Here is a 20,747-nt window from a genome sequence, read left to right as displayed (position 1 = left end):
GGAAAGTCCCTGTTAATCTAGGGACCACTTGTCGAGCCTCCCGTCCTCCGTTGTGTTTATATATCTAGTAGCTGTAATCACTTTCTGAGCAGAGTTTGTCTTATCAGGATCAAGGAAGACAAAGAAGAATTCAGGGAGAAGATGCAAGACGTCAGGCAAGTGCAGGAGGAAGCTTGGTACATGTGTGAGTCGCCATGCAGGTGTGTGTGACTCCAAGACCAAGGACAGGTGGTGTAAGGGACGGAGCTGCACCTGCTGTCTCCCAAGTAAGTTGAACTTGACAATGGCTTCTCGAATTTAATCCTGCCAAATGCAAAGTCATGAAGATAGGGGAAGGGCACAGAAGACCACAGACAGAGTATAGGCTAGGTGGCCAAAGACTGCAAACCTCACTCAAGGAGAAAGATCTTGGGGTGAGTATAACACCGAGCATGTCTCCGGAAGCACACATCAATCAGATAACTGCTGCAGCATATGGGCGCCTGGCAAACCTGAGAACAGCATTCCGATACCTTAGTAAGGAATCGTTCAAGACACTGTACACCGTGTATGTCAGGCCCATACTGGAGTATGCAGCACCTGTTTGGAACCCGCACTTGATAAAGCACGTCAAGAAACTAGAGAAAGTACAAAGGTTTGCGACAAGGTTAGTTCCAGAGCTAAGGGGAATGTCCTATGAAGAAAGATTAAGGGAAATCGGCCTGACGACACTGGAGGACAGGAGGGTCAGGGGAGACATGATAACGACATATAAAATACTGCGTGGAATAGACAAGGTGGACAAAGACAGGATGTTACAGGGGAGGGGACACATAAACAAGAGGCCACAATTGGAAGTTGAAGACACAAATGAGTCAGAGAGATATTAGGAAGTATTTCTTCAGTCATAGAGTTGTAAGGCAGTGGAATAGCCTAGAAAATGACGTAGTGGACGCAGGAACCATACACAGTTTTAAGACGAGGTTTGATAAAGCTCATGGAGCGGGGAGAGAGAGGGTCTAGTAGCAACCGGTGAAGAGGCGGGGCCAGGAGCTAGGACTCGACCCCTGCAACCACAAATAGGTGAGTACAAATAGGTGAGTACAAATAGGTGAGTACACACACACACACACACACACACACACACACACACACACACACACACACACAAGCAGGGATAACAGGGAAGGCACTACAATGGATCAGGGAATACATGTCAGGAAGACAACAGCGAGTTATGGTACGTGGCGAGGTGTCAGAGTGGGCACCTGTGACCAGCGGGGTCCCACAGGGGTCAGTCCTAGGACCAGTGCTGTTTCTGGTATTTCTGAACGACATGACGGAAGGAATAGACTCCGAGGTGTACCTGTTTGCAGATGACGTGAAGTTGATGAGAAGAATACATTCGATCGAAGACCAGGCAGAACTACAAAGGGATCTGGACAGGCTGCAGACCTGGTCCAGCAATTGGCTCCTGGAGTTCAATCCCACCAAGTGCAAAGTCATGAAGATTGGGGAACGGCAAAGAAGACCGCAGATGGAGTACAGTCTAGCGGGTCAGAGACTACAAACCTCACTCAAGGAAAAAGATCTTGGGGTGAGTATAACACCAGGCACATCTCCTGAAGCGCACATCAACCAAATAACTGCTGCAGCATATGGGCGCCTAGCAAACCTCAGAACAGCATTCCGACATCTTAATAAGGAATCGTTCAGGACCCTGTACACCGTGTATGTTAGGCCCATATTGGAGTATGCGGCACCAGTTTGGAACCCACACCTAGCCAAGCACGTAAAGAAACTAGAGAAAGTGCAAAGGTTTGCAACAAGACTAGTCCCAGGGCTAAGAGGTACGTCCTACGAGGAGAGGTCAAGGGAAATTAACCTGACGACACTTGAGGACAGGAGAGGTGGGGGGAGATATGATAACGACATACAAAATACTGAGAGGAATTGACAAGGTGAACAAAGACAGGATGTTCCAGAGATTGGACACAGCAACAAGGGGACACAGTTGGAAATTGAAGACATAGATGAATCACAGGGATGTTAGGAAGTATTTCTTCAGCCACAGAGTAGTCAGTAAGTGGAATAGTTTGGGAAGCGATGTAATGGAGGCAGGATCCATACATAGCTTTAAGCAGAGGTATGATAAAGCTCACGGTTCAGGGAGAGTGACCTAGTAGCGATCAGTGAAGAGGCAGGGCCAGGAGCTCGGACTCGACCCCCGCAACCTCAACTAGGTGAGTACACACACACATGATAACGACATATAAAATACTGAGAGGTATAGACAAGGTGGACAGAGACAGGATGCTCCAGGGATGGGACACAGCAACGAGGTGTCACAGTTGGAGGTTGAAGACTCAGATGAATCACACGGATGTAAGGAAGTATTTCTTCAGTCACAGAGTTTTCAGGAAGTGGAATAGCCTCGGTAGTGATGTAGTGGAGGCAGGATCCCTACATAGCTTTAAGAAGAGGTATAATAAAGCTCACAGAGAGGGAAGAGTGATTGAGTAGCGGCCAGGAGCTGCGACCCAACCCCTGGAACCACAACTAGGCGAGTACACTCACACACACACGTGACACGAGATCAGATCTTAAGGCTGTGGTGAGAACGGAGAGATATCACCGTGTGTTCCTTGACCAGGACAGAACGTTACAGGAGAGACAACAGCTGAAAGAGACATGTAAAACAGTGAAAAATAGGTGGAAGAAGCAGTGACTGTAGTGAAAGTTGAAGAACTCTGCTTCAGGAACACACTACACTCAGCCCCTCTCAGTGTGGAAGCCTCAGGGATATATTTCAGTTAACCCTCACATTGTGGAAGCCTCAGGGATATATTTCAGTTAACCCTCTCAGTGTGGAAGCCTCAGGGATATATTTCAGTTAACCCTCACATTGTGGAAGCCTCAGGGATATATTTCAGTTAACCCTCACATTGTGGAAGCCTCAGGGATATATTTCAGTTAACCCTCACATTGTGGAAGCCTCAGGGATATATTTCAGTTAACCCTCACATTGTGGAAGCCTCAGGGATATATTTCAGTTAACCCTCACATTGTGGAAGCCTCAGGGATATATTTCAGTTAACCCTCATATTGTGGAAGCCTCAGGGATATATTTCAGTTAACCCTCGGGTGTTAGTGGACCGGTGTGGGTCACATACTAAGTGTTAGTGGACTGGTGTGGGTCACATCCTGGGTGTTAGTGGACTGGTGTGGGTCACATCCTGGGTGTTAGTGGACAGGTGTGGGTCACATCCTGGGTGTTAGTGGACTGGTGTGGGTCACATCCTGGGTGTTAGTGGACTGGTGTGGGTCACATCCTGGGTGTTAGTGGACTGGTGTGGGTCACATCCTGGGTGTTAGTGGACTGGTGTGGGTCACATCCTGGGTGTTAGTGGACTGGTGTGGGTCACATCCTGGGTGTTAGTGGACTGGTGTGGGTCACATCCTGGGTGTTAGTGGACTGGTGTGGGTCACATCCTGGGTGTTAGTGGACTGGTGTGGGTCACATCCTGGGTGTTAGTGGACTGGTGTGGGTCACATCCTGGGTGTTAGTGGACTGGTGTGGGTCACATCCTGGGTGTTAGTGGACTGGTGTGGGTCACATCCTGGGTGTTAGTGGACTGGTGTGGGTCACATCCTGGGTGTTAGTGGACTGGTGTGGGTCACATCCTGGGTGTTAGTGGACTGGTGTGGGTCACATCCTGGGTGTTAGTGGACTGGTGTGGGTCACATCCTGGGTGTTAGTGGACTGGTGTGGGTCACATCCTGGGTGTTAGTGGACTGGTGTGGGTCACATCCTGGGTGTTAGTGGACTGGTGTGGGTCACATCCTGGGTGTTAGTGGACTGGTGTGGGTCACATCCTGGGTGTTAGTGGACTGGTGTGGGTCACATCCTGGGTGTTAGTGGACTGGTGTGGGTCACATCCTGGGTGTTAGTGGACTGGTGTGGGTCACATCCTGGGTGTTAGTGGACTGGTGTGGGTCACATCCTGGGTGTTAGTGGACTGGTGTGGGTCACATCCTGGGTGTTAGTGGACTGGTGTGGGTCACATCCTGGGTGTTAGTGGACTGGTGTGGGTCACATCCTGGGTGTTAGTGGACTGGTGTGGGTCACATCCTGGGTGTTAGTGGACTGGTGTGGGTCACATCCTGGGTGTTAGTGGACTGGTGTGGGTCACATCCTGGGTGTTAGTGGACTGGTGTGGGTCACATCCTGGGTGTTAGTGGACTGGTGTGGGTCACATCCTGGGTGTTAGTGGACTGGTGTGGGTCACATCCTGGGTGTTAGTGGACTGGTGTGGGTCACATCCTGGGTGTTAGTGGACTGGTGTGGGTCACATCCTGGGTGTTAGTGGACTGGTGTGGGTCACATCCTGGGTGTTAGTGGACTGGTGTGGGTCACATCCTGGGTGTTAGTGGACTGGTGTGGGTCACATCCTGGGTGTTAGTGGACTGGTGTGGGTCACATCCTGGGTGTTAGTGGACTGGTGTGGGTCACATCCTGGGTGTTAGTGGACTGGTGTGGGTCACATCCTGGGTGTTAGTGGACTGGTGTGGGTCACATCCTGGGTGTTAGTGGACTGGTGTGGGTCACATCCTGGGTGTTAGTGGACTGGTGTGGGTCACATCCTGGGTGTTAGTGGACTGGTGTGGGTCACATCCTGGGTGTTAGTGGACTGGTGTGGGTCACATCCTGGGTGTTAGTGGACTGGTGTGGGTCACATCCTGGGTGTTAGTGGACTGGTGTGGGTCACATCCTGGGTGTTAGTGGACTGGTGTGGGTCACATCCTGGGTGTTAGTGGACTGGTGTGGGTCACATCCTGGGTGTTAGTGGACTGGTGTGGGTCACATCCTGGGTGTTAGTGGACTGGTGTGGGTCACATCCTGGGTGTTAGTGGACTGGTGTGGGTCACATCCTGGGTGTTAGTGGACTGGTGTGGGTCACATCCTGGGTGTTAGTGGACTGGTGTGGGTCACATCCTGGGTGTTAGTGGACTGGTGTGGGTCACATCCTGGGTGTTAGTGGACTGGTGTGGGTCACATCCTGGGTGTTAGTGGACTGGTGTGGGTCACATCCTGGGTGTTAGTGGACTGGTGTGGGTCACATCCTGGGTGTTAGTGGACTGGTGTGGGTCACATCCTGGGTGTTAGTGGACTGGTGTGGGTCACATCCTGGGTGTTAGTGGACTGGTGTGGGTCACATCCTGGGTGTTAGTGGACTGGTGTGGGTCACATCCTGGGTGTTAGTGGACTGGTGTGGGTCACATCCTGGGTGTTAGTGGACTGGTGTGGGTCACATCCTGGGTGTTAGTGGACTGGTGTGGGTCACATCCTGGGTGTTAGTGGACTGGTGTGGGTCACATCCTGGGTGTTAGTGGACTGGTGTGGGTCACATCCTGGGTGTTAGTGGACTGGTGTGGGTCACATCCTGGGTGTTAGTGGACTGGTGTGGGTCACATCCTGGGTGTTAGTGGACTGGTGTGGGTCACATCCTGGGTGTTAGTGGACTGGTGTGGGTCACATCCTGGGTGTTAGTGGACTGGTGTGGGTCACATCCTGGGTGTTAGTGGACTGGTGTGGGTCACATCCTGGGTGTTAGTGGACTGGTGTGGGTCACATCCTGGGTGTTAGTGGACTGGTGTGGGTCACATCCTGGGTGTTAGTGGACTGGTGTGGGTCACATCCTGGGTGTTAGTGGACTGGTGTGGGTCACATCCTGGGTGTTAGTGGACTGGTGTGGGTCACATCCTGGGTGTTAGTGGACTGGTGTGGGTCACATCCTGGGTGTTAGTGGACTGGTGTGGGTCACATCCTGGGTGTTAGTGGACTGGTGTGGGTCACATCCTGGGTGTTAGTGGACTGGTGTGGGTCACATCCTGGGTGTTAGTGGACTGGTGTGGGTCACATCCTGGGTGTTAGTGGACTGGTGTGGGTCACATCCTGGGTGTTAGTGGACTGGTGTGGGTCACATCCTGGGTGTTAGTGGACTGGTGTGGGTCACATCCTGGGTGTTAGTGGACTGGTGTGGGTCACATCCTGGGTGTTAGTGGACTGGTGTGGGTCACATCCTGGGTGTTAGTGGACTGGTGTGGGTCACATCCTGGGTGTTAGTGGACTGGTGTGGGTCACATCCTGGGTGTTAGTGGACTGGTGTGGGTCACATCCTGGGTGTTAGTGGACTGGTGTGGGTCACATCCTGGGTGTTAGTGGACTGGTGTGGGTCACATCCTGGGTGTTAGTGGACTGGTGTGGGTCACATCCTGGGTGTTAATGGACTGGTGTGGGTCACATCCTGGGTGTTAGTGGACTGGTGTGGGTCACATCCTGGGTGTTAGTGGACTGGTGTGGGTCACATCCTGGGTGTTAGTGGACTGGTGTGGGTCACATCCTGGGTGTTAGTGGACTGGTGTGGGTCACATCCTGTGTTAGTGGACTGGTGTGGGTCACATCCTGGGTGTTAGTGGACTGGTGTGGGTCACATCCTGGGTGTTAGTGGACTGGTGTGGGTCACATCCTGGGTGTTAGTGGACTGGTGTGGGTCACATCCTTGGTGTGGTGTTAGTGGACTGGTGTGGGTCACATCCTGGGTGTTAGTGGACTGGTGTGGGTCACATCCTGGGTGTTAGTGGACTGGTGTGGGTCACATCCTGGGTGTTAGTGGACTGGTGAGTGGACTGGTGTGGGTCACATCCTGGGTGCTAGTGGACTGGTGTGGGTCACATCCTGGATGTTAGTGGACTGGTGTGGGTCACATCATCCTGGGTGTTAGTGGACTGGTGTGGGTCACATCCTGGGTGTTAGTGGACTGGTGTTAGTGTCACATCCTGGGTGTTAGTGGACTGGTGTGGGTCACATCCTGGGTGTTAGTGGACTGGTGTGGGTCACATCCTGGGTGTTAGTGGACTGGTGTGGGTCACATCCTGGGTGTTAGTGGACTGGTGTGGGTCACATCCTGGGTGTTAGTGGACTGGTGTGGGTCACATCCTGGGTGTTAGTGGACTGGTGTGGGTCACATCCTGGGTGTTAGTGGACTGGTGTGGGTCACATCCTGGGTGTTAGTGGACTGGTGTGGGTCACATCCTGGGTGTTAGTGGACTGGTGTGGGTCACATCCTGGGTGTTAGTGGACTGGTGTGGGTCACATCCTGGGTGTTAGTGTACTGGTGTGGGTCACATCCTGGGTGTTAGTGGACTGGTGTGGATCACATCCTGTGTCTTAGTTGACTGGTGTTAGGTCACATCAAGGTTCTTAGTGGACAAGTGTGGGTCACATCCTGGGTGTTAGTAGACTTGTGTGGGTCACTTCCAGGGTCTTAGTGGACTGGTGTGGGTCACATCCTGCATGCTAGTGTACTGGTGTCGGTCACATCATGGGTGTTAGTGGATTGGTGTGGAGCATATCCTGGGTGTTACTGGACTGTTGTGAGGCATCCTGGGTGTTAGTGGACTGGTGTGGGTCCCAATCTGATTGTTAATGGAATTGTGTGGGTCATATCCTGGGCGTTAGTGGACTTGTGTGGATCACATCCTGTGTCTTAGTTGACTGGTGTTAGGTCACATCAAGGTTCTTAGTGGACAAGTGTGGGTCACATCCTGGATCTTAGTAGACTGGTGTGGGTCACATACTGTTTCTTAGTGGACTGGTGTTGTTTACATCCTGGGTACTAGTGGACATGTGTAGGTCACATCCAGGGTGTTAGTGGACTAGTGTGGCCCACATCCTATGAGTTAGTTGACTTGTGTGGGTCACATCCCGGGTGGTAGTGGATTGGTGTGGGTCACATCCTTAGTGTTAAAGGACTGGTGTGGGTCACATCCTGGGTGTTAGTGGACTGGTGTGGGTCACATCCTGGGTGTTAGTGGACTGGTGTGGGTCACATCCTGGGTGTTAGTGGACTGGTGTGGGTCACATCCTGGGTGTTAGTGGACTGGTGTGGGTCACATCCTGGGTGTTAGTGGACTGGTGTGGGTCACATCCTGGGTGTTAGTGGACTGGCGTGGGTCACTGGACTGGTGTTAGGGTCACATCCTGGGTGTTAGTGGACTGGTGTGGGTCACATCCTGGGTGTTAGTGGACTGGTGTGGGTCACATCCTGGGTGTTAGTGGACTGGTGTGGGTCACATCCTGGGTGTTAGTGGACTGGTGTGGGTCACATCCTGGGTGTTAGTGGACTGGTGTGGGTCACATCCTGGGTGTTAGTGGACTGGTGTGGGTCACATCCTGGGTGTTAGTGGACTGGTGTGGGTCACATCCTGGGTGTTAGTGGACTGGTGTGGGTCACATCCTGGGTGTTAGTGGACTGGTGTGGGTCACATCCTGGGTGTTAGTGGACTGGTGTGGGTCACATCCTGGGTGTTAGTGGACTGGTGTGGGTCACATCCTGGGTGTTAGTGGACTGGTGTGGGTCACATCCTGGGTGTTAGTGGACTGGTGTGGGTCACATCCTGGGTGTTAGTGGACTGGTGTGGGTCACATCCTGGGTGTTAGTGGACTGGTGTGGGTCACATCCTGGGTGTTAGTGGACTGGTGTGGGTCACATCCTGGGTGTTAGTGGACTGGTGTGGGTCACATCCTGGGTGTTAGTGGACTGGTGTGGGTCACATCCTGGGTGTTAGTGGACTGGTGTGGGTCACATCCTGGGTGTTAGTGGACTGGTGTGGGTCACATCCTGGGTGTTAGTGGACTGGTGTGGGTCACATCCTGGGTGTTAGTGGACTGGTGTGGGTCACATCCTGGGTGTTAGTGGACTGGTGTGGGTCACATCCTGGGTGTTAGTGGACTGGTGTGGGTCACATCCTGGGTGTTAGTGGACTGGTGTTAGGTCACATCCTGGGTGTTAGTGGACTGGTGTGGGTGTGGGTCACATCCTGGGTGTTAGTGGACTGGTGTGGGTCACATCCTGGGTGTTAGTGGACTGGTGTGGGTCACATCCTGGGTGTTAGTGGACTGGTGTGGGTGGGTCACATCCTGGGTGTTAGTGGACTGGTGTGGGTCACATCCTGGTCACATCCTGGGTGTTAGTGGACTGGTGTGGGTCACATCCTGGGTGTTAGTGGACTGGTGTGGGTCACATCCTGGGTGTTAGTGGACTGGTGTGGGTCACATCCTGGGTGTTAGTGGACTGGTGTGGGTCACATCCTGGGTGTTAGTGGACTGGTGTGGGTCACATCCTGGGTGTTAGTGGACTGGTGTGGGTCACATCCTGGGTGTTAGTGGACTGGTGTGGGTCACATCCTGGGTGTTAGTGGACTGGTGTGGGTCACATCCTGGGTGTTAGTGGACTGGTGTGGGTCACATCCTGGGTGTTAGTGGACTGGTGTGGGTCACATCCTGGGTGTTAGTGGACTGGTGTGGGTCACATCCTGGGTGTTAGTGGACTGGTGTGGGTCACATCCTGGGTGTTAGTGGACTGGTGTGGGTCACATCCTGGGTGTTAGTGGACTGGTGTGGGTCACATCCTGGGTGTTAGTGGTGTGGGTCACACTGGTGTGGGTCACATCCTGGGTGTTAGTGGACTGGTGTGGGTCACATCCTGGGTGTTAGTGGACTGGTGTGGGTCACATCCTGGGTGTTAGTGGACTGGTGTGGGTCACATCCTGGGTGTTAGTGGACTGGTGTGGGTCACATCCTGGGTGTTAGTGGACTGGTGTGGGTCACATCCTGGGTGTTAGTGGACTGGTGTGGGTCACATCCTGGGTGTTAGTGGACTGGTGTGGGTCACATCCTGGGTGTTAGTGGACTGGTGTGGGTCACATCCTGGGCTTGTATACCTTGTACATGTACTTGTATACCTTGTACATGTACTTGTATACCTTGTACATGTACTTGTATACCTTGTACATGTACTTGTATACCTTGTACATGTACTTGTATACCTTGTACATGTACTGGTATACCTTGTACATGTACTTGTATACCTTGTACATGTACTTGTATACCTTGTACATGTACTTGTATACCTTGTACATGTACTTGTATACCTTGTACATGTACTTGTATACCTTGTACATGTACTTGTATACCTTGTACATGTACTTGTATACCTTGTACATGTACTTGTATACCTTGTACATGTACTTGTATACCTTGTACATGTACTTGTATACCTTGTACATGTACTTGTATACCTTGTACATGTACTTGTATACCTTGTACATGTACTTGTATACCTTGTACATGTACTTGTATACCTTGTACATGTACTTGTATACCTTGTACATGTACTGGTATACCTTGTACATGTACTTGTATACCTTGTACATGTACTTGTATACCTTGTACATGTACTTGTATACCTTGTACATGTACTTGTATACCTTGTACATGTACTTGTATACCTTGTACATGTACTTGTATACCTTGTACATGTACTTGTATACCTTGTACATGTACTTGTATACCTTGTACATGTACTGGTATACCTTGTACATGTACTGGTATACCTTGTACATGTACTTGTATACCTTGTACATGTACTTGTATACCTTGTACATGTACTTGTATACCTTGTACATGTACTTGTATACCTTGTACATGTACTTGTATACCTTGTACATGTACTTGTATACCTTGTACATGTACTTGTATACCTTGTACATGTACTTGTATACCTTGTACATGTACTTGTATACCTTGTACATGTACTTGTATACCTTGTACATGTACTTGTATACCTTGTACATGTACTTGTATACCTTGTACATGTACTTGTATACCTTGTACATGTACTTGTATACCTTGTACATGTACTTGTATACCTTGTACATGTACTTGTATACCTTGTACATGTACTTGTATACCTTGTACATGTACTTGTATACCTTGTACATGTACTTGTATACCTTGTACATGTACTTGTATACCTTGTACATGTACTTGTATACCTTGTACATGTACTTGTATACCTTGTACATGTACTTGTATACCTTGTACATGTACTTGTATACCTTGTACATGTACTTGTATACCTTGTACATGTACTTGTATACCTTGTACATGTACTTGTATACCTTGTACATGTACTTGTATACCTTGTACATGTACTTGTATACCTTGTACATGTACTTGTATACCTTGTACATGTACTTGTATACCTTGTACATGTACTTGTATACCTTGTACATGTACTTGTATACCTTGTACATGTACTTGTATACCTTGTACATGTACTTGTATACCTTGTACATGTACTTGTATACCTTGTACATGTACTTGTATACCTTGTACATGTACTTGTATACCTTGTACATGTACTTGTATACCTTGTACATGTACTTGTATACCTTGTACATGTACTTGTATACCTTGTACATGTACTTGTATACCTTGTACATGTACTTGTATACCTTGTACATGTACTTGTATACCTTGTACATGTACTGGTATACCTTGTACATGTACTGTATACCTTGTGCATGTACTTGTATACCTTGTACATGTACTTGTATACCTTGTACATGTACTTGTATACCTTGTACATGTACTTGTATACCTTGTACATGTACTTGTATACCTTGTACATGTACTTGTATACCTTGTACATGTACTTGTATACCTTGTACATGTACTTGTATACCTTGTACATGTACTTGTATACCTTGTACATGTACTTGTATACCTTGTACATGTACTTGTATACCTTGTACATGTACTTGTATACCTTTTACATGTACTTGTATACCTTGTACATGTACTTGTATACCTTGTACATGTACTTGTATACCTTGTACATGTACTTGTATACCTTGTACATGTACTTGTATACCTTGTACATGTACTTGTATACCTTGTACATGTACTTGTATACCTTGTACATGTACTTGTATACCTTGTACATGTACTTGTATACCTTGTACATGTACTTGTATACCTTGTACATGTACTTGTATACCTTGTACATGTACTTGTATACCTTGTACATGTACTTGTATACCTTGTACATGTACTTGCATACCTTGTACATGTACTTGTATACCTTGTACATGTACTTGTATACCTTGTACATGTACTTGTATACCTTGTACATGTACTTGTATACCTTGTACATGTACTTGTATACCTTGTACATGTACTTGTATACCTTGTACATGTACTTGTATACCTTGTACATGTACTTGTATACCTTGTACATGTACTTGTATACCTTGTACATGTACTTGTATACCTTGTACATGTACTTGTATACCTTGTACATGTACTTGTATACCTTGTACATGTACTTGTATACCTTGTACATGTACTTGTATACCTTGTACATGTACTTGTATACCTTGTACATGTACTTGTATACCTTGTACATGTACTTGTATACCTTGTACATGTACTTGTATACCTTGTACATGTACTTGTATACCTTGTACATGTACTTGTATACCTTGTACATGTACTTGTATACCTTGTACATGTACTTGTATACCTTGTACATGTACTTGTATACCTTGTACATGTACTTGTATACCTTGTACATGTACTTGTATACCTTGTACATGTACTTGTATACCTTGTACATGTACTTGTATACCTTGTACATGTACTTGTATACCTTGTACATGTACTTGTATACCTTGTACATGTACTTGTATACCTTGTACATGTACTTGTATACCTTGTACATGTACTTGTATACCTTGTACATGTACTTGTATACCTTGTACATGTACTTGTATACCTTGTACATGTACTTGTATACCTTGTACATGTACTTGTATACCTTGTACATGTACTTGTATACCTTGTACATGTACTTGTATACCTTGTACATGTACTGGTATACCTTGTACATGTACTTGTATACCTTGTACATGTACTTGTATACCTTGTACATGTACTTGTATACCTTGTACATGTACTTGTATACCTTGTACATGTACTTGTATACCTTGTACATGTACTTGTATACCTTGTACATGTACTTGTATACCTTGTACATGTACTTGTATACCTTGTACATGTACTTGTATACCTTGTACATGTACTTGTATACCTTGTACATGTACTTGTATACCTTTTACATGTACTTGTATACCTTGTACATGTACTTGTATACCTTGTACATGCACTTGTATATATTGTACATGTACTTGTGTACCTTGTACATGTACTTGTATACCTTGTACATGTACTTGTATACCTTGTACATGTACTTGTATACCTTGTACATGTACTTGTATACCTTGTACATGTACTTGTATACCTTGTACATGTATTTGTATACCTTGTACATGTACTTGTATACCTTGTACATGTACTTGTATACCTTGTACATGTACTTGTATACCTTGTACATGTACTTGTATACCTTGTACATGTACTTGTATACCTTGTACATGTACTTGTATACCTTGTACATGTACTTGTATACCTTGTACATGTACTTGTATACCTTGTACATGTACTTGTATACCTTGTACATGTACTTGTATACCTTGTACATGTACTTGTATACCTTGTACATGTACTTGTATACCTTGTACATGTACTTGTATACCTTGTACATGTACTTGTATACCTTGTACATGTACTTGTATACCTTGTACATGCACTTGAATACGTTGTACATGTACTTGTATACCTTGTACATGCACTTGTATACCTTGTACATGCACTTGAATACATTGTACATGTACTTGTGTACCTTGTACATGTACTGGTAGTAAGAAAGATAATAATAATATTTATATTAATATTAACCTCTCCATGTTCATGATCCGGACTTACAACCATCACAGTCACCAACTCACTTTCCAGTGTTCTCCCTTTATCCTCACACACTCTCGCTGTCCTCCCGTTACCCCAGACCTCAACCCTCTCTTTTGGTTCAGAAAAACACATGTGCTAACATGAAGACACATTTATTTAAAAAACGTTTCGGTCATGGAACTTTCATCACTTCTAACATAAAGGTGTTAAAAACGTAAATGGAGACGGAGGAACGAGTTTAAAATCAAATCACGTTATAACCAAGTATGGATGATACAACTCGACTCTGCACGTTCACTCTTAATGCAGTCCTCACAAGTTACATGCTGGTGGCAGTACTCACAAGTTACATGCTGGTGACAGTACTCACAAGTTACATGCTGGTGACAGTACTCACAAGTTGCATGCTGGTGACAGTACTCACAAGTTACATGCTGGTGACAGTACTCACAAGTAACATGCTGGTGACAGTACTCACAAGTTACATGCTGGTGACAGTACTCACAAGTTACATGCTGGTGACAGTACTCACAAGTTACATGCTGGTGACAGTACTCACAAGTTACATGCTGGTGACAGTACTCACAAGTTACATGCTGGTAACAGTACTCACAAGTTACCTGCTTGTGACAGTACTCACAAGTTACATGCTGGTGACAGTACTCACAAGTTACCTGCCGGTGACAGTACTCACAAGTTACATGCTGGTGACAGTACTCACAAGTTACCTGCTTGTGACAGTACTCATAAGTTACATGCTGGTGACAGTCCTCACAAGTTACCTGCTGGTGACAGTACTCACAAGTTACCTGCTGGTGACAGTACTCACAAGTTACCTGCTGGTGACAGTACTCACAAGTTACATGCTGGTGACAGTACTCACAAGTTACCTGCTGGTGACAGTACTCACAAGTTACATGCTGGTGACAGTCCTCACAAGTTACCTGCTGGTGACAGTACTCACAAGTTACCTGCTGGTGACAGTACTCACAAGTTACCTGCTGGTGACAGTACTCACAAGTTACCTGCTGGTGACAGTACTCACAAGTTACATGCTGGTGACAGTACTCACAAGTAACATGCTGGTGACAGTACTCACAAGTTACATGCTGGTGACAGTACACACAAGTTACATGCTGGTGACAGTACTCACAAGTTACATGCTGGTGACAGTACTCACAAGTTACATGCTGGTGACAGTACTCACAAGTTACATGCTGGTGACAGTACTCACAAGTTACATGCTGGTGACAGTACTCACAAGTTACATGCTGGTGACAGTACTCACAAGTTACATGCTGGTGACAGTACTCACAAGTTACATGCTGGTGACAGTACTCACAAGTTACATGCTGGTGACAGTACTCACAAGTTACATGCTGGTGACAGTACTCACAAGTTACATGCTGGTGACAGTACTCACAAGTTACATGCTGGTGACAGTACTCACAAGTTACATGCTGGTGACAGTACTCACAAGTTACATGCTGGTGACAGTACTCACAAGTTACATGCTGGTGACAGTACACACAAGTTACATGCTGGTGACAGTACTCACAAGTTACATGCTGGTGACAGTACTCACAAGTTACATGCTGGTGACAGTACACACAAGTTACATGATGGTGACAGTACTCACAAGTTACATGCTGGTGACAGTACACACAAGTTACATGCTGGTGACAGTACTCACAAGTAACATGCTGGTGACAGTACTCACAAGTTACATGCTGGTGACAGTACTCACAAGTTACATGCTGGTGACAGTACTCACAAGTTACATGCTGGTGACAGTACACACAAGTTACATGCTGGTGACAGTACTCACAAGTTACATGCTGGTGACAGTACTCACAAGTTACATGCTGGTGACAGTACTCACAAGTTACATGCTGGTGACAGTACACACAAGTTACATGCTGGTGACAGTACTCACAAGTTACATGCTGGTGACAGTACTCACAAGTTACATGCTGGTGACAGTACTCACAAGTTACATGCTGGTGACAGTACTCACAAGTAACATGCTGGTGACAGTACTCACAAGTTACATGCTGGTGACAGTACTCACAAGTAACATGCTGGTGACAGTACTCACAAGTTACATGCTGGTGACAGTACTCACAAGTTACATGCTGGTGACAGTACTCACAAGTAACATGCTGGTGACAGTACTCACAAGTAACATGCTGGTGACAGTACTCACAAGTTACATGCTGGTGACAGTACTCACAAGTTACATGCTGGTGACAGTACTCACAAGTTACATGCTGGTGACAGTACTCACAAGTTACATGCTTGTGACAGTACTCACAAGTAACATGCTGGTGACAGTACTCACAAGTAACATGCTGGTGACAGTACTCACAAGTTACATGCTGGTGACAGTACTCACAAGTTACATGCTGGTGACAGTACTCACAAGTAACATGCTGGTGACAGTACTCACAAGTAACATGCTGGTGACAGTACTCACAAGTTACATGCTGGTGACAGTACTCACAAGTAACATGCTGGTGACAGTACTCACAAGTTACATGCTGGTGACAGTACTCACAAGTAACATGCTGGTGACAGTACTCACAAGTTACATGCTGGTGACAGTACTCACAAGTTACATGCTGGTGACAGTACTCACAAGTTACATGCTGGTGACAGTACTCACAAGTTACATGCTGGTGACAGTACTCACAAGTTACATGCTGGTGACAGTACTCACAAGTTACATGCTGGTGACAGTACTCACAAGTTACATGCTGGTGACAGTACTCACAAGTTACATGCTGGTGACAGTACTCACAAGTTACATGCTGGTGACAGTACTCACAAGTTACATGCTGGTGACAGTACTCACAAGTTACATGCTGGTGACAGTACTCACAAGTTACATGCTGGTGACAGTACTCACAAGTTACATGCTGGTGACAGTACTCACAAGTTACATGCTGGTGACAGTACTCACAAGTTACATGCTGGTGACAGTACTCACAAGTTACATGCTGGTGACAGTACTCACAAGTTACATGCTGGTGACAGTACTCACAAGTTACATGCTGGTGACAGTACTCACAAGTTACATGCTGGTGACAGTACTCACAAGTTACATGCTGGTGACAGTACTCACAAGTTACATGCTGGTGACAGTACTCACAAGTTACATGCTGGTGACAGTACTCACAAGTTACATGCTGGTGACAGTACTCACAAGTTACATGCTGGTGACAGTACTCACAAGTTACATGCTGGTGACAGTACTCACAAGTTACATGCTGGTGACAGTACTCACAAGTAACATGCTGGTGACAGTACTCACAAGTTACATGCTGGTGACAGTACTCACAAGTTACATGCTGGTGACAGTACTCACAAGTTACATGCTGGTGACAGTACTCACAAGTTACATGCTGGTGACAGTACTCACAAGTTACATGCTGGTGACAGTACTCACAAGTTACATGCTGGTGACAGTACTCACAAGTTACATGCTGGTGACAGTACTCACAAGTAACATGCTGGTGACAGTACTCACAAGTTACATGCTGGTGACAGTACTCACAAGTTACATGCTGGTGACAGTACTCACAAGTTACATGCTGGTGACAGTACTCACAAGTAACATGCTGGTGACAGTACTCACAAGTTACATGCTGGTGACAGTACTCACAAGTTACATGCTGGTGACAGTACTCACAAGTTACATGCTGGTGACAGTACTCACAAGTAACATGCTGGTGACAGTACTCACAAGTTACATGCTGGTGACAGTACTCACAAGTTACATGCTGGTGACAGTACTCACAAGTTACATGCTGGTGACAGTACTCACAAGTTACATGCTGGTGACAGTACTCACAAGTTACATGCTGGTGACAGTACTCACAAGTTACATGCTGGTGACAGTACTCACAAGTTACATGCTGGTGACAGTACTCACAAGTTACATGCTGGTGACAGTACTCACAAGTTACATGCTGGTGACAGTACTCACAAGTTACATGCTGGTGACAGTACTCACAAGTTACATGCTGGTGACAGTACTCACAAGTTACATGCTGGTGACAGTACTCACAAGTTACATGCTGGTGACAGTACACACAAGTTACATGCTGGTGACAGTACTCACAAGTTACATGCTGGTGACAGTACTCACAAGTTACATGCTGGTGACAGTACTCACAAGTTACATGCTGGTGACAGTACTCACAAGTTACATGCTGGTGACAGTACTTACAAGTTACATGCTGGTGACAGTACTTACAAGTTACATGCTGGTGACAGTACTTACAAGTTACATGCTGGTGACAGTACTCACAAGTTACCTGCTGGTGACAGTACTTACAAGTTACATGCTGGTGACAGTACTTACAAGTTACATGCTGGTGACAGTACTTACAAGTTACATGCTGGTGACAGTACTCACAAGTTACATGCTGGTGACAGTACTCACAAGTTACATGCTGGTGACAGTACTCACAAGTTACATGCTGGTGACAGTACACACAAGTTACATGCTGGTGACAGTACTCACAAGTTACATGCTGGTGACAGTACTCACAAGTTACATGCTGGTGACAGTACTCACAAGTTACATGCTGGTGACAGTACTCACAAGTTACATGCTGGTGACAGTACTCACAAGTTACATGCTGGTGACAGTACTCACAAGTTACATGCTGGTGACAGTACTCACAAGTTACATGCTGGTGACAGTACTCACAAGTTACATGCTGGTGACAGTACTCACAAGTTACATGCTGGTGACAGTACTCACAAGTTACATGCTGGTGACAGTACTCACAAGTTACATGCTGGTGACAGTACTCACAAGTTACATGCTGGTGACAGTACTCACAAGTTACATGCTGGTGACAGTACTCACAAGTTACATGCTGGTGACAGTACTCACAAGTTAACATGCTGGTGACAGTACTCACAAGTTACATGCTGGTGACAGTACTCACAAGTTACATGCTGGTGACAGTACTCACAAGTTACATGCTGGTGACAGTACTCACAAGTTACATGCTGGTGACAGTACTCACAAGTTACATGCTGGTGACAGTACTCACAAGTTACATGCTGGTGACAGTACTCACAAGTTACTCACAAGCTGGTGACATGCTGGTGACAGTACTCACAAGTTACAAGCTGGTGACAGTACTCACAAGTTACATGCTGGTGACAGTACTCACAAGTTACATGCTGGTGACAGTACTCACAAGTTACATGCTGGTGACAGTACTCACAAGTTACATGCTGGTGACAGTACTCACAAGTTACATGCTGGTGACAGTACTCACAAGTTACATGCTGGTGACAGTACTCACAAGTTACATGCTGGTGACAGTACTCACAAGTTGCTGGTGACATGCTGGTGACAGTACTCACAAGTTACATGCTGGTGACAGTACTCACAAGTTACATGCTGGTGACAGTACTCACAAGTTACATGCTGGTGACAGTACTCACAAGTTACATGCTGGTGACAGTACATGCTGGTGACAGTACTCACAAGTTACATGCTGGTGACAGTACTCACAAGTTACATGCTGGTGACAGTACTCACAAGTTACATGCTGGTGACAGTACTCACAAGTTACATGCTGGTGACAGTACTCACAAGTTACATGCTGGTGACAGTACTCACAAGTTACATGCTGGTGACAGTACTCACAAGTTACATGCTGGTGACAGTACTCACAAGTTACATGCTGGTGACAGTACTCACAAGTTACATGCTGGTGACAGTACTCACAAGTTACATGCTGGTGACAGTACTCACAAGTTACATGCTGGTGACAGTACTCACAAGTTACATGCTGGTGACAGTACTCACAAGTTACATGCTGGTGACAGTACTCACAAGTTACATTCTGGTGACAGTACTCACAAGTTACATGCTGGTGACAGTACTCACAAGTTACATGCTGGTGACAGTAGTACTCACAAGTTACATGCTGGTGACAGTACTCACAAGTACTACATGCTGGTGACAGTACTCACAAGTTACATGCTGGTGACAGTACTCACAAGTGGTGACATGCTGGTGACAGTACTCACAAGTTACATGCTGGTGACAGTACTCACAAGTTACATGCTGGTGACAGTACTCACAAGTTACATGCTGGTGACAGTACTCACAAGTACTCACATGCTGGTGACAGTACTCACAAGTTACATGCTGGTGACAGTACTCACAAGTTACATGCTGGTGACAGTACTCACAAGTTACATGCTGGTGACAGTACTCACAAGTTACATGCTGGTGACAGTACTCACAAGTTACATGCTGGTGACAGTACTCACAAGTTACATGCTGGTGACAGTACTCACAAGTTACATGCTGGTGACAGTACTCACAAGTTACATGCTGGTGACAGTACTCACAAGTTACATGCTGGTGACAGTACTCACAAGTAACATGCTGGTGACAGTACTCACAAGTTACATGCTGGTGGAAGTACTCACAAGTTACATGCTGGTGACAGTACACACAAGTTACATGCTGGTGACAGTACTCACAAGTTACATGCTGGTGACAGTACTCACAAGTTACATGCTGGTGATAGTACTCACAAGTTACCTGCTGGTGACAGTACTCACAAGTTACATGCTGGTGACAGTACTCACAAGTAACATGCTGGTGACAGTACTCACAAGTTACATGCTGGTGACAGTACTCACAAGTTACATGCTGGGACAGTACTCACAAGACAGTACAGTACACAAGTTACATGCTGGTGACAGTACTCACAAGTTACATGCTGGTGACAGTACTCACAAGTTACATGCTGGTGACAGTACTCACAAGTTACATGCTGGTGACAGTACTCACAAGTTACATGCTGGTGACAGTACTCACAAGTTACATGCTGGTGACAGTACTCACAAGTTACATGCTGGTGACAGTACTCACAAGTTACATGCTGGTGACAGTACTCACAAGTTACATGCTGGTGACAGTACTCACAAGTTACATGCTGGTGACAGTACTCACAAGTTACATGCTGGTGACAGTACTCACAAGTTACATGCTGGTGACAGTACTCACAAG

The 20,747-nt window shown here is 46.3% G+C and overlaps 1 protein-coding gene across 1 annotated transcript in view; it reads left to right on the top strand.

Moving 5' to 3' along the window:
* The window catches only part of LOC128693892 (plasma kallikrein-like), a 64,848-nt gene that overhangs the window by 15,908 nt on the left and 28,193 nt on the right, over positions 1–20,747 (top strand). The window contains exon 3 of the mRNA XM_070091040.1: positions 108–266. Within this exon, the coding sequence (XP_069947141.1) occupies positions 108–266 (159 nt within the window). The remainder of the gene's footprint in view (positions 1–107; positions 267–20,747) is intronic.

This window comes from Cherax quadricarinatus, chromosome 33 (assembly GCF_038502225.1).
Source record: "Cherax quadricarinatus isolate ZL_2023a chromosome 33, ASM3850222v1, whole genome shotgun sequence".
Lineage (NCBI taxonomy): Eukaryota > Metazoa > Arthropoda > Malacostraca > Decapoda > Parastacidae > Cherax > Cherax quadricarinatus.
The sequence above is the reverse complement of the archived record's forward strand: the minus strand, read 5'-3'. Positions and strand labels throughout refer to the sequence as shown.